The 22,428-nt window shown below is 35.2% G+C and overlaps 4 protein-coding genes across 6 annotated transcripts; 3 read left to right on the forward strand and 1 right to left on the reverse strand.

Moving 5' to 3' along the window:
* Nucleotides 1-272: 272 nt before the first annotated feature.
* LOC137743435 (calcium/calmodulin-regulated receptor-like kinase 1) lies at nt 273-4,847 on the forward strand. 2 transcript variants are annotated; one of them, XM_068483326.1, is made up of 8 exons: nt 273-561; nt 1,409-1,773; nt 2,509-2,662; nt 2,948-3,074; nt 3,208-3,293; nt 3,392-3,463; nt 3,676-3,879; nt 4,255-4,847. In XM_068483326.1, exons 2-8 carry the CDS (start codon nt 1,460-1,462, stop codon nt 4,585-4,587), a joined length of 1,290 nt encoding a protein of 429 aa, XP_068339427.1. In that variant the 5' UTR covers nt 273-561; nt 1,409-1,459; the 3' UTR covers nt 4,588-4,847. The 2 variants fall into 2 exon arrangements, with proteins under 2 accessions (XP_068339427.1, XP_068339426.1); XM_068483325.1 differs by having other exon boundaries at nt 273-546.
* A 489-nt stretch (nt 4,848-5,336) lies between these two features.
* On the forward strand, nt 5,337-8,020 carry LOC137743466 (large ribosomal subunit protein uL24c-like). Its single transcript, XM_068483360.1, has 4 exons — nt 5,337-5,496; nt 6,814-6,852; nt 7,300-7,530; nt 7,631-8,020. Exons 1-4 carry the CDS (start codon nt 5,392-5,394, stop codon nt 7,832-7,834), a joined length of 579 nt encoding a protein of 192 aa, XP_068339461.1. The 5' UTR covers nt 5,337-5,391; the 3' UTR covers nt 7,835-8,020.
* Nucleotides 8,021-10,074: 2,054 nt separating this feature from the next.
* On the forward strand, nt 10,075-13,410 carry LOC137742364 (putative anthocyanidin reductase). Of its 2 annotated transcripts, none has more exons than XM_068482215.1 (6): nt 10,075-10,324; nt 11,456-11,623; nt 11,730-11,947; nt 12,120-12,279; nt 12,597-12,807; nt 13,206-13,410. In XM_068482215.1, the coding sequence occupies exons 1-6, from the start codon at nt 10,126-10,128 to the stop codon at nt 13,363-13,365; spliced, it is 1,116 nt and encodes a 371-aa protein (XP_068338316.1). In that variant the 5' UTR covers nt 10,075-10,125; the 3' UTR covers nt 13,366-13,410. The 2 variants fall into 2 exon arrangements, with proteins under 2 accessions (XP_068338316.1, XP_068338317.1); XM_068482216.1 differs by having other exon boundaries at nt 10,079-10,324; nt 11,426-11,623.
* A 6,278-nt stretch (nt 13,411-19,688) lies between these two features.
* On the reverse strand, nt 19,689-21,937 carry LOC137741434 (uncharacterized). The gene is made up of 2 exons (XM_068481151.1): nt 21,059-21,937; nt 19,689-20,390 (listed from the first exon to the last, which is right to left on the reverse strand). Exons 1-2 carry the CDS (start codon nt 21,762-21,764, stop codon nt 19,759-19,761), a joined length of 1,338 nt encoding a protein of 445 aa, XP_068337252.1. The 5' UTR covers nt 21,765-21,937; the 3' UTR covers nt 19,689-19,758.
* Nucleotides 21,938-22,428: the final 491 nt, after the last annotated feature.

Consider the following 22,428-nt stretch of genomic DNA (forward strand, 5'->3'; position numbering starts at 1 on the left):
TTTAATTTAACAAAAAAAATAGCCAAAGTTCATTTTTTAATAATCCCGACAAAAATTTTAGGCTATAACAGTTGGAGTAAAAAAGTTGTTTCTAGGCTAAAAACTAAATTTTTCGGGTTAAAAAATTTAATTTTTAACCCAACCATTGAAGATGGTTTAAAAAAACATTTATTTAATTTACAGCTTAAATTGACAGCTTAATAACGTAATATTCGAAGTTGTATTCCCTTCTACATATTTTGTTTTTGTGGCAAACCTCCAAATCCCAAACATTTTTAGAGAGTAGGGAGGCGCGTTTCTTTTACTTTATGCCAGCGGCGACTCAGGGAATTTAAAAAGCAAGGAAAACATACCATAATACTATTCACTCTTTCCTTCTTTCTGCATTTGCTTCCATTACTTTCTCACCACCAACTTGGTTTTTTTCGACTATTTTTTCTGTAATTCCCACCCTTTGAATCTCTCTCAACTCTCAAACCATTTGGTTCACTGTCACTTGTTTTCCATACGTCTACAGAACGTGCTACTGTTTCTCTGCATATACAGGTAGTATCCAAAGCTGTAAGTCGAATGCCATGGTTTGATTTCTTCCTTTTGTTTTTGTTTTCGTTTTGGTTTTTGAATGTTGACTTTCTGTTGTTTTGGTTTCCTGGTCATGATCTGTTGGTGGGTTTCTCTTGAATCCTTGTTTGGTTGCCGAGAAAATTAGTTTGGGTTGAATAAAAGGAAAGAAAAGTGGAAATAACTCTACCTTGGTCCCCTACACTCGCATTTGGCTAAATGGGTTTTCTTTTCTTATGACTATGTTGTACTTTCTTGTGCTTATTTTCTGAGCAACCAAACAGAGCTTTTTGGGTTTGTGGTTGACCCAATTTCCTAGATTTTCTATCATCTGGAAATTTCATTGGTAGCATCTCTTGGTATCTATGGGATCTCAATTCATTTGATTTGGGCTAAATGGTTGGTAGGTCAAGTTATGATATTTCACTAGTTTTGCCAAACATAGACAGTTAGACTGCTGAATTTGCTTTTCCCACTTTAATTAAGCTTTTATTTGGATAAAAAGCTGGTTGGGTTTTTATTCCACCCTGCCCCAGAGAAAAAGTTTCTGTAGTACAAACTGTTATTTTCCCTAAGTAGTGTTAAAGGCTTTTAAATTCATAAATAATTGAGTTAGTTAATGCTTATTCATTGTTGGTTTCCTGTTCAAAATTGGAAATGGGAGCTAGTATTGTACACTGGATTGTTCTTTTCTGAACAATTTGGAGTTTGTTATTTGATTATTTTGATGGCCATGAATTTCGACAAATTGCTCGAAATCGACCTCACAATGCTGATAGTTTAGTAAACGAGTGGCACCTCCTGTTTGCTTTGCTTAGCCTTGATATTATAAGATTGGATTTTGCAGGTCTTTCACTGGGATGGATAATTAAACAGGCAGTAAAGTATAGTTAATGAGATGAAGGCCGAGGCAGCTGTGCTTGTAGTTGGATTATCTGCAGGGGTAGTGATTGGAGTGCTTTTGGCAATTTCTGGATTCTTCTGCATTAGGTACCATAGGAGGCGTTTGCAGATAGGGAATAGCAGTTCTCGGAGGGCGGCAACTATTCCTATTCGTGCTAATGGTGCTGACGCTTGTACTATATTGTCAGACTCGACCCTTGGTCCAGATTCACCTGTAAGATCCGGACAGAATGGTAAATCCTACTGGCTTGAAGGATTTAGGAAGAGTAATGTGGTCTCAATGTCTGGAATACCCGAGTATTCTTACAAGTAATGTTTCCAGAAAACCTATTTCTCTCGTGTCCCTTAATTCTTGATTTAGAATCTTAGATGATGCCTTTTTGTCATATCCTGGTTTTTTTTTTTTTTTTTTTTTTTTTTGTATGAGCATCTTCTGTATGATTAATTCAGAACACCATTTCTTGACTAATATGGTATGTATCGATCATGTTTATGGGAAATGTGCAACATTCTACCTTTAGACTGTTAGTGATGATATGAGTAGACTAACTGGTAATGACTAAATAATGAGCCTGCATGCTTATTTTAAATGTGTGAGTGTCAGATGATCAATCTATGAGAATAGGGTGGATAGCTTGAATTCTTATCAGAGGAATGGTAATCTAATATGCACGTTAAACACAGACACAACACAATCACAAAAGCTTTAAATGCCCAGATATATACTGTGTTTTGCTTCAGTTGTTATGTGAGATACCAAATGCCATACATCTATAATTGCAAATTTGACTAGATAGATCCATACCATATTGTATTCTCGTAAGATGATACACACTAGCAAACAACCCGCCTGCTTCATCTGGAAATTTTTGGCGTGTCTATCTTCTCAAGTCTTAACTGCTTACTGCTCAGTACTCCCTTGTTTGATTTTTTGATGAATTCACAATGAATTTTTAAAGGAGACGTAGCTTATTTTGCACACTTAGTTTTCGATCTTCTTTCCCATTTGGTTTATTATTTTTTTTGTTAATGGGGTTTATACAGGGATCTGCAGAAAGCAACATGTAACTTTACAACATTGATAGGGCAAGGTGCATTTGGTCCTGTGTACAAAGCTCAGATGTCAACGGGTGAGACTGTTGCTGTTAAAGTGCTTGCAACTGATTCTAGGCAAGGGGAGAATGAATTCCAGACAGAGGTAATGTTTTGTCTGATGCTTAATAGTGTACTAGTTTTATGGTTCCAGCTGCAATTATTGATTGATGCTATAAATTTATTGGATATCTGTGCAAATGTTGGGAGCTTGGTGAAATATAAGGACGTTAGTCCACTAACGGATATTGTTAGGAGATTGCTTGCTGCAGAATTGGAAAAACATAAACGTGCTTATTGTCATGTAATAGTATTCCTTTTAAAGTAAAATATGTAGTCCAGATTGTTTCATCAATTATAGACCCTTACTTTTAAAAATTTTCCCCTTCAGGTTAAGCTATTGGGAAGGTTGCATCACCGAAACCTCGTGAACTTAATTGGATATTGTGCAGAAAAAGGCCAACATATGCTTATATATGTTTACATGAGTAAAGGCAGTTTGGCCTCTCATTTATATAGTAAGATGGGCTATAAACTTCAAATACGTTTGTTTCAATGTAATCTTATAGATTTATCATGCAATATGAACTCCATTAGATATTCATGCACAAGATATATATAACTGAGAATAGCATGGTTTACGTTATGCAGGTGAAAAACATGAGCCATTGATCTGGGATTTGAGAGTTCTAATAGCTCTTGACGTAGCAAGGGGCTTGGAGTATCTTCATGATGGAGTAAGTGAATCGCACTGCGTGAGACAGTGAATTGCATCTGTACCTGGGCATGCCGGCACATGTTTTTATTTATTAATTTCAATTTTTTTTTACTTCAGGCAGTTCCTCCTGTAATACACCGTGATATTAAATCATCCAATATTCTGTTGGACCAATCCATGAGAGCGAGGGTATGTCTTCCAACTTTTCTGTAATAACTATTTCCAACTGCAGATTCCAAATTAGATCATGTTGCGATAAAGGAAATATTTAATTTACTTCCTTTCCAAATATGGAACATTGGTTGCATTTTGGATTACATATATGCGTAACATATTTATTTAAAACAATATAAGGGAGGATGCCCTTTAAGATATTTCAGAGGTTATATTGGTTCAAGCAGGTAGCAGATTTTGGACTTTCAAGGGAAGAAATGGTGGACAAACATGCGGCTAATGTCAGGGGAACTTTTGGTTATCTTGATCCTGAATATATATCTACGAGGAACTTCACCAAGAAAAGTGACGTTTACAGCTACGGAGTTCTGCTCTTTGAGCTCATTGCTGCAAGGAATCCTCAACAGGGTTTAATGCAATATGTTGAACTTGTAAGATCTCTCTCTCTCTCTCTCTCTCTCTCACACACACACACACACACACACATGCATCTGCACAAGTCTCATGCACACTCACACACAGAGGTTATCTAGAAGAAACAGGAACATATGGAATTCCAATATTGAAGTAATTTGACCCTGTGACAATATGAATAACCTAGGAACATAGTAGAGTACATGAAAATGGATATGATGTGTTTGTTTGTCTGTGTGTTTGCTCTCACTATTTCCTCGCTCCAGCCTTAGAAGAAAAATGAAAGGGAAGTCTATCATTTACTTTCTCTTTTTGCAGATGTACTCTTCCACTTATATCCCAATAATGCTGTTTATTTTGCACATCTAATGATATTTCTGGTTGAAAAATAGGCAGCGATGAATACAGAGGGGAAACTTGGGTGGGAAGAAATTGTGGATTCACGTCTTAATGGGACTTTCCATGTGCAAGAGCTTAACGAAGTGGCAGCTCTGGCATATAAATGTGTCAACCGTGCCCCAAAGAAACGGCCTTCCATGAGAGACATTGTACAAGTGCTATCACGGATGCTCAAAATGAGGCACAACAAGAATCACACGAAATCCTTGTCATCGGTGACAGATGAAGGCACAACTGACATGAACCAACCAGAAACCAGAATCCAAATGGCCGAACACCAGAGAGAAGAGTCTGTAGACAGCCTAGCCGATACCTATGAAGTATAGATGGCGGCTTCCCCATTTTTTCGTTTTTTCTTTCTTATTTCTTGGTTTTTCGACTTTGCTTTTTTGATACATGTGCAGTCTGTGGGCTAGAATTAGTGGATTTCGAGTAGTTAAGATTTCTGGTCGAGTGACACAGGATTTTCGGTTAAATATTTGACCATGTAACATATCCTTTTCTCATTCTTCCTCCCTGTTTTGCTCAGATGACAGATTTCTAGATTTATATACCATACTTGGCAATGGAAATGAAGGAAAAGTTGACCCCCTTTTGAACTTATTTCCCAATTATTTGCAGTGTTGCATAATTTACAACTTTTGCGTCTACATTGAAGGCAAACCTTTCACCAACAAAAAAACAAGGTGGTGAACATCACCAATGCAATGCTGTGTGCTCTGCATTGAGCAACCAATGATTGTGCTGTGATAGGGAAATGATCTTGCACTCCCTGTTTTCTCTCTTAGTTCGAAAAGTGCTTTTGAATGACTGAAAGCTTTTTTAGAGAAAATGTATTTGGTTTTCAAAAGCACTTGCTTTTCCAAAATGAAATTAATGTTATCTATTCAAATCCAATCTTAAAAACGAAACGAGGTTTTCGAATCCAATCAAAGTCGTAACCAAACAGCGGGTCAAGACATTAGTCCCATCATACGATTTGGGCTGGGCTTTAGCTTATGCATATGTCAGCCCATCTCGAATCCCATCTTTAAGTACAAAGACCTGCTACTCTCTCTCTCTCTCTCACATAAGCTACTGCTTCTCTGTATTATCCATTTCTGTCACGTTCAGGGTCAAGCAACAAGAAAATGGCAGCCATGGCTGCACTTCAGAGCTCCATGACCTCTCTTTCTCTCTCCTCTAACTCCTTCCTCGGCCAACGCCTTTTTCCCCCAACTCTGTACTCTGTCCCGGTACGCTTACCTTTTCTCCTCCAATTCTTATGTCAAATATAATGATACATACATACATATATATATATATATATTTACACATTTATTAGTTTTTTGCTGCATTTCAGTTCTTTACTCGTAGCACTGAAGTGGGTCTTGCCTAAAATGAACACTCTCTCTTTATTCCAGTGGTTTCTGCAAATTGATGTGATTTTACTTTTCTTTGTGAAATTGAATTCCTTTATTAATATGTAAAAGTTGGGTTTCGAAGAATATGAGAAATGAAAAGGAAATGGATAATTTTTAATCTGTTTATGTACAATTTTGAAGAAACTGCATCTCTGGTTACGGTTCTGACAGTGTTGGATTCTCTGTTCAAAATTCTCCAAGTGGGTATTGTAAAGTTGAATTATTTCGTTGAAAGTGAATAAAAACAGATGCAGGAATTGACTGAGAGGTTTTAGTGGTTAACGAAGGTTTCCGGTAAGAGTGATGCTAGGGAAACCACATTTTGTGGACCACAGTAAGGTCTACAGTCCAAGTAGGTCTCATCTCTATTAGAGAGATTGTTTAGATGTGGTCTACAAAACGCGGTCTCCGTAGCATTCTTTTGTTTCTCAGCGAAACTTTTGCTGCACTTACCATGTGATATTCAAACTATATAAGAATGACAATGTTGTGTGTAAGATTTAGTAATAGGTGTCCTTAGTACTTTGTTTCTTAATGAAACTTCTGCTACAATTTCTTATTTCTATTCCCATTACCTTAGATGACAATGTGGTAATTCCCTAATCAAAGATTTGGTTTTCCGGGTTTATAAGTGGCCCTATATTAGTGGATGACAATGTTTATGCTTTATACTCAGTTGGCATAAAACTGAATTGTATGAAATGAATGTTTAGCTGGAGTGAGCTTTCAGTTTACATAGTCATGAAAGGGCTTTCTGTAACCTACATACTGACCGTGACACACATATCGGTTCATTCTATTAGAATTATTTCATTTCTTTTCATATTTTTTGAGTTACCGCCTTCAGGAGATAGGATCTCATAAAGTTTTTTCACCAAGCGTGTCATGTTTTGATACTATATTTTAATTTTACTAGTAAGTTTCTTAAAAGGGATCTGATATGTTTTCCAAGGCCATATTTCTTCATGGGTTTTCTCTTATGTTTTGTTCTTTCTTGTCATCTCAAAGAAACAAAATTTTATACCGTCCAGGTAATGGAAATGGTTTTTATACCATTCACATTGTAGTTTTGAGTTTGAATTACTCTGATCACTGGGAGGAAAAAGGAGAATCATTTCGTAACAATTTATCTGCTTGTTTCATGCGCAGGCCAAGTTAACAGCAAAGCCTTGTCTCATTGTAGTGAAGGTCAGCATCATGAGTCCTATCTATTTTTTTCTTTATTTTTGTCAATAAGTTTTTTCTGTTGAATACAATCAAAATCTCATGCATCTATGGTGGAATTGCTAACTTACCAGCTTCTAGGAAGTGATGCTTCTGCTTGTTTGAAACTGGATAATATGAAAGCAATCTTTGAGCATGTAATTTGGCTCATAATATCTGCGGACATGCACGACTAAATGGGATATTCTTACAATAGTCACAAAGAAGGCATTTGATTGCAAATTATTCACGATTGGGGTGGAGAGTCTTTTATCTTGATTTCCTGGCTAAACCAAGAAAACGTTATTTCAATGTCTGGTTTACAATTTAGTATCCTTTTCTTTTTTTAAAACTATTTTGCTAAATGGGATATGATATAGCACATTAGGGCTGTTCATCTCCTGAAATATTGCTTTTTTCGTCCTCTGGCAGCTCAAAAGATGGGAGCGGAAGGAATGCAAGCCAAACAGCCTTCCAGTTTTACACAAAATGCATGTTAAGGTTGGAGACACAGTGAAAGTCATATCTGGACATGACAAGGGTAAAACTGGAGAGGTGACAAAGATCTTTAAGCACAACAGCACCGTGATAGTCAAGGAGATAAACTTGAAGACAAAGCATATGAAGAGCAGGGAAGAGGGTGAACCAGGACAGATACTTAAGGTTCTTTTTCTTTCATAAAATCTGTAATCATCAACTTATTAGTTCCTTGCTTGCTAGTTTCGTTTAATTACAAATAAACATTTTAAACTTCATATTGCAGGTAGAAGGAGCCATACACAGCTCGAATGTGATGCTTTTCTCAAAAGAAAAGAATGTAGCAAGTCGGGTGGGTCATAAAATCCTGGAAAATGGACAACGAGTTCGATACCTCATCAAAACTGGTGAAATAATAGACAATGCAGAGAACTGGAAGAAATTGAAGGAAGAAAAAAAGAAAACTGAAGAAGCCGTCACTGCTGCATAAGGATCAAATTCTTACCTGAACGTGGCTGTAGCTTAGAAACTCCAGATGTATTAATATCATTTTGTAAGTTTGTATTAATTCAATACCTTCTTGTGCTTTCGAGTATTGCACTTGCAACAGAGTTATATAATTTTGTTTATTTGTGTTGTTTGAATGAGAAATTAGAATGTTGGTCTTCCTCCAAAACATGCTGGTTATCTTTTATTTAGTTTGCATTTTACTGAGCATGGGATTTTTCTTCAACACTACACGTTTGGTGCTTAGGATAATAGAATTGGCTGACTCACTGGATTCGATGTTGTAGAAAGAACGTAACTTTCAAATTTAGTGAAGCTGAAGGTAGATGATGGATTACGATTGGAAGAGAAGTTTTGTTCGTAACTAATCCAACCAATTCTTTCAATTTTGGACAAAAATTTGGAATTTGACCTTTATTTCTTTCTTCAAATGTACCTTCAATTTTGTGAGTTATTTAATCCAACCCATGCTATGTACCAAGATTCGAACTCTCAAATTCTCATTTTTTCACTTTTAAATTTCTAGTTTCGAATTTCAAGCTTCAAAGTCTTCCCTTATCACTTCATAACATTCCGAGTGAGTGCATGGAATTTCTCTTAAACTTGTATGTCTTAAGATTGAATCAAATTGAAGAAATTGTTGAAAATGTAAAATGTATGAAAGCACAAACTTTGCATATTGTGATTTCGTACTATCATCATACACAAAATAATTCATTTTGAGATTTTGAAGCACTTAAAAACGTTAAGAAATGAGAAAGTTACGACGGAAATTTGTAATCGGCACGAAACAGCTTGAACTTGCATAGAGTACAACTTGTAGAAGCTCGACTGGCCTATATTCGATTCGATAATAAACCAAACTTGAGCATTGGTACAATCAGCTCGTAGAGCTCTTAAGCAGACAATATTTTTTTCACGAGACATCTTCAACTATACTCTATTAAAGAAATTTGCTTAGAAGGATCATTTTTCTGATTTGCTTTTGAAGAATTATGTTCACTTTTATTTTTAAGTATTGATTGACTATTTTCATTTTAACTTTTTATTTCCCAAGACGGAGGTTGATATTATATTCCTCAAGGCTTCTTTTGTTTTTAAATTGGGATTTTCTGCCCTCCAACTTCCCGTACTTTTCTGTTTTGTGTAGTCACGATTAAGCTATGTCAATATTTTATATTACTATTCATTTTTGTCTTATTATCTCTATAAAAAAACAATATAAAATGTTGACATGGCTTAACCATGACCACACAAACAGGAGGACACGGAAAGTAGGAGGCAGAGAATCTACCTCCTTTTAAACTACATGCGTGATTACTTAGCTTCTCACTAAGCTCCAATCATCGAAAAAGAAAAGAACATCTATGTGGTCGTTTCAAAGTACTATTCATAAAAACGGAATTGTTATTATCAATTCAAAAATCTCATTCTATACTCCTCACAAGTGTATTTTTCTTTCTAATTATAAAAAGTTTGGGGTGCCAAATGAGATTTTTGGAATGCTAATAACAATTCCCCATAAAAATTGTATGTTATATTGTTCATGTGTTATTATAGCTCACTCAATAAAAATCATCTAAGCAAAATTTTTATTAAAACGAAAATCGTTTAATCAATTAACTATAACAATTAAATAAACATTTCGTAATATTGCAATTCATTAACTAAACGAACCGTGAAGTCCCAAGTTCGGACTTCTGCACCGTTGATCAATTGATCACACGCAAGTCTGCATCATAATGTTGGACAAAATTAAATATGGATAACGTAAAAGACTTTTCTTTTCAATTTTGGGTTATATGTTATCACAATTGTATGAATCTGGAAGCGTGTACAATTCACATCACATGATGATTTAACATTTGGCAACCATGCATGCATTCACAACACACTCTCATTATCTTATATCTTCACAAGAGAGATGCTAATGAAACTCTTTAAAAATGAGACTCTTCATGAATTTTTTATTATCTCAAATTTTTAACAGTATTTTATAATATTAGCACAAAAGTTGACGTTAGACTGTAAAGCAACAAAAAATCTCTAAACAATTTCACTTTACAATAATCTCCTTGCCATTTCCCGTCTCGACGGTAGTACATTTGTAATTGCTGTAATTTCCATATCTCTGATATAGACCAGGCGTGGAAGTATTTGCTTCCCAAAAATTTTAAAAATGATTTATTAATTACTATCTCCTCACATGCTTTGTCGATTGTCTAGTGGTTTCTTATTATACTATTTTAGGGATATGAATATTATATTAGCTACATGATTACAACATCCAATACTATGATTAATTCAATATATATGTGCGTGTGTGTATATATAGCAGCCTCGGTGGAGGGCAAAAGAAGGGGAGCTATGGCAACATACTGTGTTACCGGAGCTACTGGTTTTATAGGGTCTTGGCTGGTGAAGACCCTCCTGGAGAAAGGTCATATAGTTCATGCAACAGTTCGTGATCCTGGTCTGTAGACCTCTTTAATCAATTAGCCCTCTCTTCTTTTCTTTTCTTTTTATTTTTTCACGCTTTTATTTTCATCCAAGTAGAAAAAAATTATGGCTTTCTTTTTGTTCAGATTTTGTTTGTGGTTTTTATGGTTGACCTTTAAATTAGAAAGGGAGATGAGAGATAGAAAGATGAAAACCGGTGAAAGAACTCTGAGTTTTTTGTTTGGTAGAACTTTGAGTTAGGAAAGAGAAAAAGATGAAATAGGTTAACCGTTATTGTGGGCCTGCCACTAATACAAGATCTTGTTGAGAGACAAGAAATGATGATATTGATAGTTAATTCGTTTCATTTTTTGAGTTGAGAATTAGCTTTCTGAAATTTGCACAAAATTTTTGGTGAGATCATCAATACTTGCATACAGTAGCTAGAAGCTTAGAAGGATCTTATTTGAGTTAGCATCAGGTTCTAATATTGGTATTCTTTAAGTCAAAGATTGTTTTAGCTAGAAAGTTTATGAATATACCTGCCTAGAAGTCATTTGACAACAAGGTTGTTAAACATAATTACATGCATTTTAAATTATCTCAAGATATATGTGTATCAATGAAATTTCTGCACCGTACTATAAACTGTATGGGGTAACCCTTCCAAATAAGAGTTTGAGAATAAATCAAGCATGACATTTTGATTGGTAGACCACGAATGTAAGTTTCTGTCAGCCCGGCTCAACTTACAAGTCTAGTTTATGGTTGAGATATCCTTAATTCATAAGATTGTTTGCAATTGGAAGATGTAAATTTGAGATGTCAAAATTATATTTACATCCCATTTTAGATTTTCGTCATACGTAAATGAAATTCTACTTGAATGAGTAGAGATATAAATATACGATCTCATTTAATTTCTTTCTTTGATTGGAATCCAACACCAAAAGAGGTAAAAAAATATATACATAAATTTAGGTTTTTATTTACATGTTCCGACCAAGATTTTGCATCTCTTCATTGGAGTTTTCCAGCCAACCATGAATGTAAAACACAAATTTCTAGGCATTTTGCATCTCACGTTGGAGATGCTCCAAGCATGCTAATTTTCTTCTATGAATGTTTCAATAAGGGTGATGAGTTTCCACTTAAAATCGCACAGCCAAGTGTCTGCAGCTATTATCATTGTGGACAAGCACTGATCGGTTGAGATTGTTCCGAGCTGATTTGCGACAAGAAGGAAGCTTCGACGAGGCTGTGAAGGGCTGTGACGGCGTATTTCACGTTGCAGCATCAATGGAATTCAATGTTACTGTAACAGAAAACATTGGTAATGCATAACATATGTGCTACATTTTCACTACACAAATAGCACATAGCCCTACACTCTTAATAAACCCTAATTGAGTTCCTATCTAAATTGTTTTTATGTCTAGAGAGGTATGTTCAATCAAATATCATTGAGCCTGCAATCAAAGGAACCTTAGACCTCCTCCAATCCTGTGTGAATTCTGGAACGGTGAAAAGGGTTGTACTCACCTCTTCCATTAGTACTATCACTGCCAAAGATGGCAACGGAAACGCAAGAGCTGTTGTTGATGAGTCTTGCCAAACTCCAGTTGATCAAGTTCTAAGTGAAAAAGCAAGTGGATGGGTAAATGTTTCCTCTCCTCCATATAAATCTCTCTTTGCTTTGTTTTTACAATTAGAAAATACTCAGTAATCTGACGCACATATTAGTCTATCCAATTGAAATAGTCACTATCATTTGACATATCAAACGAGGCCTCATTGTGCATTAAAAACATTCTTTCTTTAATTTACAGGTTTATGTACTTTCCAAGATTCTCACAGAGGAAGCATCATTCAGATTTGCAAGTGAGAATGGGATTAATCTTGTATCAGTCATAACAAGTACTGTTGGGGGCAATTTTCTCACCTCCAAGGTTCCATTAAGCATTCAAGTTCTCTTATCTCCAATAACTGGTGCTTCTGCTATATCTATCTTCTTCTTTCTTTCTTTCTTAAAGAATCTCGATGGCACGAGAAAGATTTGTCGTTGAAATATACAAGTACACTATGTTAGCCTTTCCAATAGAGGTGTGTGACTACAATACCCCTTGGCCATAAGTGTATCAGGATTTTTAATGAGGCGGATGAAAGTATATGACCCATTTCTTTAAATCTCACCCGTTCATTTTATGTTACATTGAATGCAAAATGCTATTATTGATTTTCTGCAAAATAAGAAGTATGGATATCATAAACACAATTGAAGCTGTGGATATGATCTTTCTATGCAGGTGACTCTGAACTTTATGGCATATTATCTGCTGTAAATGCAAGGATGGGATCAATTGCTTTAGTTCATGTTGAAGATATATGCAATGCCCACATCTTTTTAATGGAGCACGCCAAAGCGGAAGGTCGTTACATATGCTTTGCCCAAAGTTGTCCAATATCTAAGTTGCTTAACCATCTAGCTCAGGCGTATCCTTGCTCAAATTCAAACAGGTATGGTACATTTTTTTGTTAGACTTTTCGAGCTGCATACTATTTCCCGAGTTCAAATCTCCCTCTCCGTCGGGTGAGCTTTATGTTCTCAATTTAGATCCGCATCAGATCATTGTTTATATTTGTGTGTGTGTGTGTGTGTGTGTGTACATTGCTAGAGGCAGTTCAAGAAAAAAGGTCTTTAATACCATTTTCTCAGTGACCAAATGAAAAATGGTCATAAATAGTAGGGATGAAATGAGAGTTGATTAATGGACTTAGCTCCTTATTCCTACTCAATGTATATTTTAATTTGCTCAGGGTTTGTAACTCAAATGGTTAACTACTAATTATACGCACCTCCTAAAATTGTACGAGATTTCCCTTTATATACATAATGTTCTGTACATATTTTGCAGGTACAGAGTGATTGAGAAAGAAAATGATGTAGTACCTTATTCCGAGATCTCTTCAAAGAAGCTAACAGATTTGGGATTCACTTACAAGCATGGGATTGAAGATATTGTTCATCAGACAGTTTCTCGTTGTCTAGGTTATGGCTTTCTACCTCCTATTTAGAGTTTAGAGTTTTTCTACGTTGTCGTTAATATAAAAACTTTTTTTTTTTTTGTCCTAAATGTGGACATACAGTGGATGTTGTTCATGATCATATCATTGATAGTATAAACTTACAGTTGTCAATGTATGGTCAACATGATTATCAATACATTGTGATATTTTATCTGCAAGTGCACCTAACCGCAACTTAAAAAGAAAGTTTAATTAAACTAAATCTCTTGTTATTGATAAAAGATGTGGGCTTGTTGGCAAACAGACATTTCCTTTCCTCTGTATTTTCATGTATTCATCTAGAAGCATTTTTAAGGTTCTGTTTCAGGTGTTGCTGAAAAGTGTTTTTTTCTTGTACAAAAAGCACAAGTATTTTTTTTTCTGGTCGAGAAAACAAAAGAAAAAAAAAACACTTGTTTATCTGTTAAATTATATTTGGAAGGAAAAGCCATTTTGGACCATTGAATATGCTTTTGGCAGTACCTAACACACCTTTACTACTAAATATTGTATCCAAGTCAACTGTTTTGGCTAGCCGAAGTGAGAAGCCAACTTGGTTGCCACCTTACACAAAGCTGTACATTCATCTGTGAAACAAATATGCATTCAAGTCAAATCAATTAGATTTAATGCTTTTGGCATGTTCATCGGAGGAGACAAAATGACAGGGAGAAAAGAATCTCGAATTTGGACCCGTAGGCCTTCGAATTAAGGGTGGGCACAAAAACCTTCAAACCACAAAATTGTATCAAATCATATTAAAAAAAATTGAAAAGAATCGTGCTGATCAAAAAAGTCAACTTTGAGTCAAAAATCGAACCAAACCATTCAAACCGATTCCAGTTCCAATTTCAAATGAACAAAAACCGGCTGGAACCGAATCGTTTTATTAATAATAAATAAATAAATTATATATATATACACACATGTTATGATATAATAGGTTGACAAATTAGTTTCATCAAGTTGCGAAGCATTGGATCCCATCCCAATTAGGTTTTACCCACTCACTCTGTCACTCACCTCACCCTCCCTCACCTCACTCACACGGCCTCACCCCTCTCACATCCCCATTCTCCCATTTCGCACATCCGAGATCCGACCCTTACCACGGCCCCTCATCCAAAAATATCAACAATTCACCCATAACCTCAGCTTCTGCGACGGCCCTCATCATCCATCATTCGCGACAACTCACGAATCTTCGTCCTCCGTCCTTCGTCCTTGGTATTTTCTCTATCTTTTCTCATATTTGAGATTAGGAATATGGTTGAGTTCCATTGGTTTTCCATTCTCTTTTACCTGCACTATATATGTGTGATTAACACTATCTAATTGAGTCACTCTTGTCCTACATTTAGGGCCATTTGTATATAGATGGTCTGTGGGGTTCAATAAGGGTGTTTTAAGTTCGTAGATTCTACAGAAATGTCATTGGATTTAATCTACCCCCTTAATTTAGGGCCATTTGTTGAGCTGGAGTACTGCCAAAATTGCTAGGAACCAGTTGACGACTTTTTTCTATACTCGGGTTCAGAGTTATGTACTTTCCTCTTCTTCTATGTGGTTTGGTTGGTATAGTTAGTTATGTGGTTCAGTTTGTGCAAAAGCTTCAGTTGTAGTAGAATTCAAAATTTTAGGAATAAAAACAATTTACTTTTCTTTAATTCTATAACATCAAAAGAAATATACTCACTTATATATAATAATCATCCACCAGATTCCCAAACTCACTTATCTATTTGAGGTTCACATACTTGAAAGACATAAGAAAAGTGCCCCTCTACTGCCTGTAATGAAAATGTGAAATGTAAGTAATATTGATGAAAGTATGATGCTGATGAATAACACCCTATCTCAAATTAAAGTTTCAAGAAATAAAATGGAGCACCAGTAAAAGCTAAAGGAAAAACAACACTCTAATTGAGAACACTATTGCCCAGGGAAAAATAAAGTGTTTAACTGTGCTGAAATTAGTACGTTCATAGCATGTTTACCCCTTCTAACACGATTCGAAGGTTAATTAACAATTTGTTTTTTTGGTTGCTCTGCAGTGGCACAATTGATGACAAAAATCAAGAATCTATCTTCACTGTGAGGAGAAAAGAAGATCTCATTAGTTCATCAATACCAAATCTATGGCATGAATTGACCTCAAAGCTTCACTGTAAAAGCATTGGAAGACTGTCTTCATTGGATTCCTCCTAATAGTTTCTCTAAGGTATAAAATGGTTTAATTGTAGATCTTCTGAGTATGGCTTCTTATCTCTTTCTAGAGTTTCATTTCAGTTAAATTGTTCTAGTAAGAGGTTTGGGGCATGCAGCTCATAGCTTTGGAGAATAGGTTAACAATTAGCATTGGAGCTCAGCTGGGTTTTCTCCTTAATCTTTCACTTTTACATGATACAATTATACAGAAAGAGTGGGTATATTTGTTAGCGGATTCTATTTAATTGTTGTGTAATTAAATTTAAATCTGCAGTTTGCTTCTTCAAACTTTTAAAATTGGGGAAGACCATGCTTCCTCTCTGAAATAAGTTGCTTGATTCTGCTTGCTCTCTGAAATAAATTGTTTGATTTGATTATATGTTGTTTGATTGTGTACAAGAGCTGCTGCTTGCTCTCTGAAATAAACCTGCAGTTTGCTTCTTCATTTTTTTGTTTGTTGACTGACCACCAATGCATATTTCTTTTAGTTCTCTTTTTGTTGACTATGTGCCACTACCAAAGACATTTGCATTAAAAAAGATGTGTTGCATGCTGCTTTATCTAATCAGTTTTAGAAGTTGCATTTAAATGCATGATGATTTGGTGTTCAAATAATTTAGTTTTCGGAACCGTAAACCGGCAAGAACCGAATCGGAACCAATGTAGACCGAACCGTAGGATTCTAGTAATAAATTTAAGTGGAACCACACCGAACTGAACCGTTGATATTTTCCGGTTCCGGTTCTGATTTAGGGGGAACCCACCTAACTGTACAGTGTCCACCCCTACTTCGAATTATACATGGTATAAATAAGAATTCAGTTTTCATGTTCTTTAAGATTATATGTAATTTGATATTTTCTCTTTGTTATGATGCGTCAAGTCTCTTTATTATGAGGTGTATAAGGAGATGTATGATATATAAACGGATCTTTTGTTAGCCGGAAAGCAATTTGTGACGAAATGTAACCTTATTTAAATTCTGATGGCTACTAATGTTTTTCTAACCGGAAAACAATTTTAGTTTGGAGCAAAAACTACATTTGCATTTCCCAAAAATGTGTGAAATGTAATTGTATAGTTCTATTGACAAAGCTCTTTACAGGTTCCCCTGATACCGACTGATGCTTTTATTTTTATGACAAACTATTAGATAATTTACACTATATTTATCTGTACTACAGAAACCAGAAGAATTTGAACTCAAAATCCAATGAGTTAAAGAAAAATGCAATATTCATCACGGTAATTCAGCACTTGTTTACAACGATTAATGTTAATACATTACTGAAGTATTTATTAAAACTTTCTATTGTCAAATATTGTCTGTACAGCCATCAACTCCTAGCGGTGTCACATTTGAGAACCCAAAGCCTCTCTGCCGCTTCCAAATTAAATCACACCCAGAAGTGACATGATTTCTGAATTGGTACAGCCATTGGCTGTCCAGCCTGCCCCGATGAAGACTAAACCGAAGAGTCAATATGTCAAAGGAGTAACTGTCCTCTGCATACAATTAAAGATTTCCAAGTATTGAGTTCATATGCAAATGCAACCCCAAAACCATGAGAGATTTTTCTCTGTTCAAAGCACGAACACGGACATACGTTAATGTTATTATACAAGTAAAGAGATATTTGAAGAAAAAATTCTCTATTTGTATAATGACATATAGCATACCGCCTACATTAAAAAATCTCTCCAAAATCAAAAGCTACCACTCTAAACATTTAATGAGACTTTAAATTCAAGTATTCATTCAATTTCTTCACATCGTGGTTTCAGACGAGTGTTCTGGAGGGGTAGGAAGGATTCATTTATGAGGTGCATGTACCACATTGCCTTCAAAAGCTGTACAGATGCAGACTTTAAAGCTCACAACTAATTACTATTTTGAGCAAGGAGGGAGAGGAGCAAATTTTTTTGTGACGTAACAATATCACGTGATTTTATCAATTTATTCTAAAGCATAGACTTTTCATTAATATATGTTGTAGTTATAATGAAATAGTAACACTATGCGATTGAAGGGGGAGGAGTAAACATTTGTGTGGCCGTTAAAATTGGGAGGCGGTTTTAACAATTCAACCTAAGGCATAAAAGCTTCATTGGCACATGTATTTTGATGAATTAGTAACATAATATGGCATAAGAGAGAAATATGAGTCCCTGACCTTATATGGAGCGATAGCAGCTTATGCACCAAGAGTAAGCACCAAGAAAATCAAATCTCTGACAGGGGAGAGAGCAACAAAGAAAAGAATTTACAGAAAACTATCAATCAAAGAGTGATAGGGATAGAAAAATATAAAACAAATTGGGGCTGGACAGCGAACTTATGTCATGCAATGCAATCCTTCTTTATTTTTATCCTCTGGTTTTCGAGTAACCTTGACATAAACTTACCAACAAGGACCAATGAAGTTAATGCCCTTCTCATCCTTCATATGGTCCCTCCTCCCTTTAAGAATTAGATAGAATCTTTGGTTTGGAAATGACTTTTAAATGATTGAGTAAGAAATAATGTTATTTACACATTTATTTTTATTTTTGACACATTTATTAATTTTTTTCATTGATCATTTTCAATTTATTCAATTCGACGGCAAAATCAAGAGATGTGGATGAGAAGTAAAAGTAAGTGTGTGAATAGCACCACTCTTAAAAAACATTTTTTAAAATAATTTTTAATAAAAATGTAAATTAATTCTGGAAAAACAATTGAGGTGCTTCATAGAAGAAGCCCAAACCGGTGCAAATAAAAGAAGCCCAAAACTTATGCTTCTTGCATAAAGTATTTTAAGTGTTTTTGGAATCTAAAAATATTTTCTGTAAAAACGTTTTCAATCATTTAAAAGTATTTCTCAAATAAATTCTAATTTTTTATTAATTAATGTACTAATAGAGCTAATTCTTTTTGTACTTTGGATTTTCAATAATTAAATGCTCCACTAGCTACCTGTTTTGCACTTTGATTGTTTCAAAGTTGTATGATTACTTGTGATTTTTGTTATATTCTGCCTTCCCAAGGAACTATTGAAATTGATGTTCCACTTCGCACTTCGGGGTTAGAGATAATCACTCATTTTGATGTTATTAATTAGACATTGACCTTTCCTTTAATGCGGGCACGAGCAAGCACACAATTTAACAATTTAATCACTGTAATTAGAGTAATGTTATTCATACCATATTTTTAGAGGTGTGTTAACTACACACCTCAAATTACTTCTCACATACCCCTTGTTAATTTATGTCCGTTGATTTTCTTTAATTCATCTAATTTGATAGCCGAAAATTTAAGAGGTATTTGATGTGTACAGCCGTATCATTCGAAAAAATTTGCAAAACCCAAGGAAAAAAGGAAAAAGATTTTTCGTGTACCACAATCATTATTTAATTAACTAGTTTTTCTTAATTATTTGCTTATTAATTCAAATAATGTGGCTGTTCATATCAAATGCTACCTAAGGTGGTATGATAATATGGTACAAAAACATGGTATAAATAGCATTACTCATATGATTAACTTGAGAAATGTTATGAAATTTTTTATGAACCATTTATAATTTTACAATAATTTAAAGTTAGTATTATTTTAAAAATATAAAATAGCAGAAAATTCATAAAAAATTACACTTAAGAACCTCTTTAACATTTCTCAATAAACTTTAATTTTTTAAACATTACATATTACTTACTCATATCTAAAATAATTAAGTCGGCTAAAGTAATGCCTTCTGCATCCAAATTCAGTTTCCTACCCAATAATTTCGATTGGGAAAGAAATTTTATTTTTCACTCAAAAGCACATTGTTTTTTAGAGTTTTAACGAAAAACTTACTGTACTGTTTATTTTAACAAAAAATCATATTCTTACATTAAAAAGTCAAATCTAATACTATTTACTTTACTTTTTATTTTGTTCTTATCATTAAAACTCAAAGTTTTCAAATCATTTTCATTAGTTTTGTTATTGTCTTTTTGTATGCCCCATCTTTCCCAAACACCAACTGAATAAGCAGCATACAGTTGATTTGAGACTGAGAGAACTACAACTTTAAAATCATAGAGGTTTCACCAAAAAAATTAGAATAAAAAGAGAAAGGAGAGGGATTCACATAACACCACAATTACAGATGTGCTGAGCCATTTTTCACTCGTCCAAAAAAAAAAAAAAGATGAAAAAAATCTTCAGGGTTTGCAGATGACCAGAAAGCAGGGAAGGAGAGCTCTAGGATTTAGCAGATAAAGCTCTTCAATGTTGGAATAAAGCCCCATTTTTCCAGCCAATGAATCAAACCCCATTTGCCCAGCAATTTCCTGAATGTTTTCCAACGGCTTATGAACCCTCCCAGCAATCACTCTGCACACTATCAAAGCTTTCCTTACACTTGCATCTTCCTCCAATACTTCAATTGCCTCAAAAGCTCTTCCACTTGTAGAAGTTGTAAAAACACCAACACCTTGCTTGAGCTCCTTTTTTGCGGAGAACCCGTTACGTATGATCCTACAGACGCTGCATTTCTCCGATACGCAAAGGCTCGAGGATCCATTTAGGCCGAGAGCGCAGGCCACTGTGGTGCCGTAAAACCTCAAGAGCTCATTCCCATCAGCAATGCACCTAGGGTGCTTCTTGGGCAGCTTGCTGGCTTTGATCTTCACAATCTCTCGATACTCTTCGAATCGCGCTAGAGTTCTTTGCATGTTGTGGACTTTGAGCACTCTCTCAATCCGGCGGCAGTGGTTCTCGGATTTTAACCAGCTTGTCCGGCATATTATCTCAACGATTTTTCGAGATGAGTCGCCTTCCATCAGTTCTGTCACTGCCAAAGATGTGAGGATAATGTGAGTGGGAAAGCTAGTGTAAAATCCGGAGTGAAAAGCAAGCAATTGAGAAATCAAAAGATAGTTCATAAAAATCATAACCCTTTTAGAAATGTAAACAATCCCCATATTATACCAAACTGAAAGATCGAGTTTCAGGCGATCAAGTGATACTCGAATCAAAAGATGAACTTGAACCCAAATCCAGTTTCTGCTAGATTCGTTAAACAATGTCTGGTTTAATTTCCAAAGTTAAAGTATATAAATAAAGATACATTAAACAAGTTCAATTCTTTTCTGCTGGATTAATAATCTTTGCACATTTCCTCTTTTCCCAGCTTGAAAACAAAAGGTGCTAATATTTTTGTGGACGTAAACATATGGTACTATGAGCCTAAGAGGATAAGGAAAAAAAATATAATAAATTGGTCAGAAAAAGATTTACGATCTGTAAACCAATGTGTTCATATTTCTGCGGTCAGAAGAATTTAGACACAAGTCCTAAAGGGATAAGGAAATTTGGAATATATGCAGTAGAAAACACTCAAGAACAACAAAGAAAAAGGGTTGGAAACATGGAATAAACTAAAGAATTGTTTAAGTATTCAATAAAATTTTACCAAAAATCAGAGTTTAATTAAGTTTCAGCGAAAGGGTAATTTCTTACCAGCATGTTTAGAGAGATGATGAGCTTCAGCAGCATCCCATTTGGTAAAATGTACTCCACATTTGTGGCAAGTAATTGCACAAGAGCCATTAGAATTTTCTGTGTCGAAAGAAATCCTATTGCTTTGTCTAATTCCGCCAGCACTTCCAGAAAAAGCAGAACCCTTGAAGCCAGCATGCCCTTCTGTACCATCAGCAGAAGCCAGAAAATGGCTTTTTCTTGGAGGAGTTGAGGAAGTCCTAAAAGATGGATTGAAGTAGTGCATTGTGGGATGCCCACCAGGACCAGGTGTCCCAGGCTTTAGGGTATCCATAAACGTTGAACCACCATCACCGCCACCGCCACCGCCGGCGCCATTGTTGGCATTTCCACCCCCAACACCGTCATGGAAGCCACCAAGGCTGGTGGTGATTTTGAGCTCACACCTTGAGTTGCTCAAAATTACTTCATGGGTTATTGGGTTGAGAAACTCACTGCTTCCAATGGATCTTGGGCTGCAATTACTTGGTGGCCTTTCCATATGCCTCTTGCTTCCATGAATCACATCCTTGAGATTTGCTATGGATCTTGAGCACCCTGATCTTCCTCCTCTTGCCTTTCTTGTCAAGATTGTACTCAGTTGCTTCCTGGCTTTTGGAGCATGAACATCTGATGGCTCTGATTGGCAGTGCAGAGATTTCTTCAGAGAGAACCATACTGTTGGCATTTTTGATTAATTTGGTGATACCCTTTTTTTTGTCTGCTTCCTCCAAAAGTACTTTTCAAACCCTTCCACTTTTTTCTTCAAGTTTTCTCCATTGTTTTCAAAAGCAAATCATCACTCTCCATTAAAAGCTGGAAAAAGTAAGCTTGGATGCCAATCACTTCCTCTTGAACTGCAACTTCTAACTTGGCACACACCTCCCTTTCACTCAAACTTTAACTCCATCCCACTTCTAGCAAACCCAACCATTAGTCAAGAACTACCCCCCAAAACTTTTATGAAATGGATATTACTTTATAAAAATAAATAAATAAACACTGAAAATATTGTAGGTACCATCATGTTTTTTTATACTCATTCAAATGAAGCATTTTGGAAGCTTCTTCGAAATTGGTTCATGCCTCAGAGTGGGAAGATTTTTTAAGTACCAAGTATTTAACCGATACTCCACATCTTGTAATATAAATAAAAGAAATAACAAATTTTCTCGTGTTTGTACCGTTTGAATTTGGGATATTTGTAAAAACCTCTCATCAAAGTAAAAGAGAGAGGTGTTCACAAAATCGAGAATAACTTATATAAAAATATATGATGTTTTAATTTTATATGTATTATTTTATGTAAATTTAGCATTACATAATATTAATTTGTTAACTGAGATGTCGCA

The sequence above is a fragment of the Pyrus communis genome, chromosome 8 (genome assembly GCF_963583255.1).
Source record: "Pyrus communis chromosome 8, drPyrComm1.1, whole genome shotgun sequence".
NCBI lineage: Eukaryota > Viridiplantae > Streptophyta > Magnoliopsida > Rosales > Rosaceae > Pyrus > Pyrus communis.

What these genes read in the sequence shown, in the direction of transcription:
- LOC137743435 (XM_068483326.1), top strand. Translation starts at nt 1,460, where the DNA reads ATGAAGGCCGAGGCAGCTGTGCTTGTAGTTGGATTATCTGCAGGGGTA. An exon ending in ATACCCGAGTATTCTTACAA is followed by an intron (nt 1,774 to 2,508) that starts GTAATGTTTCCA and finishes GGGTTTATACAG; the next exon opens with GGATCTGCAGAAAGCAACAT. An exon ending in TTTGGCCTCTCATTTATATA is followed by an intron (nt 3,075 to 3,207) that starts GTAAGATGGGCT and finishes TACGTTATGCAG; the next exon opens with GTGAAAAACATGAGCCATTG.
- LOC137743466 (XM_068483360.1), top strand. Translation starts at nt 5,392, where the DNA reads ATGGCAGCCATGGCTGCACTTCAGAGCTCCATGACCTCTCTTTCTCTC. An exon ending in CAACTCTGTACTCTGTCCCG is followed by an intron (nt 5,497 to 6,813) that starts GTACGCTTACCT and finishes TTTCATGCGCAG; the next exon opens with GCCAAGTTAACAGCAAAGCC. An exon ending in AACCAGGACAGATACTTAAG is followed by an intron (nt 7,531 to 7,630) that starts GTTCTTTTTCTT and finishes TTCATATTGCAG; the next exon opens with GTAGAAGGAGCCATACACAG.
- LOC137742364 (XM_068482215.1), top strand. Translation starts at nt 10,126, where the DNA reads ATGATTACAACATCCAATACTATGATTAATTCAATATATATGTGCGTG. An exon ending in TCTCTTATCTCCAATAACTG is followed by an intron (nt 12,280 to 12,596) that starts GTGCTTCTGCTA and finishes CTTTCTATGCAG; the next exon opens with GTGACTCTGAACTTTATGGC. An exon ending in CCTTGCTCAAATTCAAACAG is followed by an intron (nt 12,808 to 13,205) that starts GTATGGTACATT and finishes CATATTTTGCAG; the next exon opens with GTACAGAGTGATTGAGAAAG.
- LOC137741434 (XM_068481151.1), bottom strand. Translation starts at nt 21,764, where the DNA reads ATGCCAACAGTATGGTTCTCTCTGAAGAAATCTCTGCACTGCCAATCA. An exon ending in TCATCTCTCTAAACATGCTG is followed by an intron (nt 20,391 to 21,058) that starts GTAAGAAATTAC and finishes CATCTTTGGCAG; the next exon opens with TGACAGAACTGATGGAAGGC.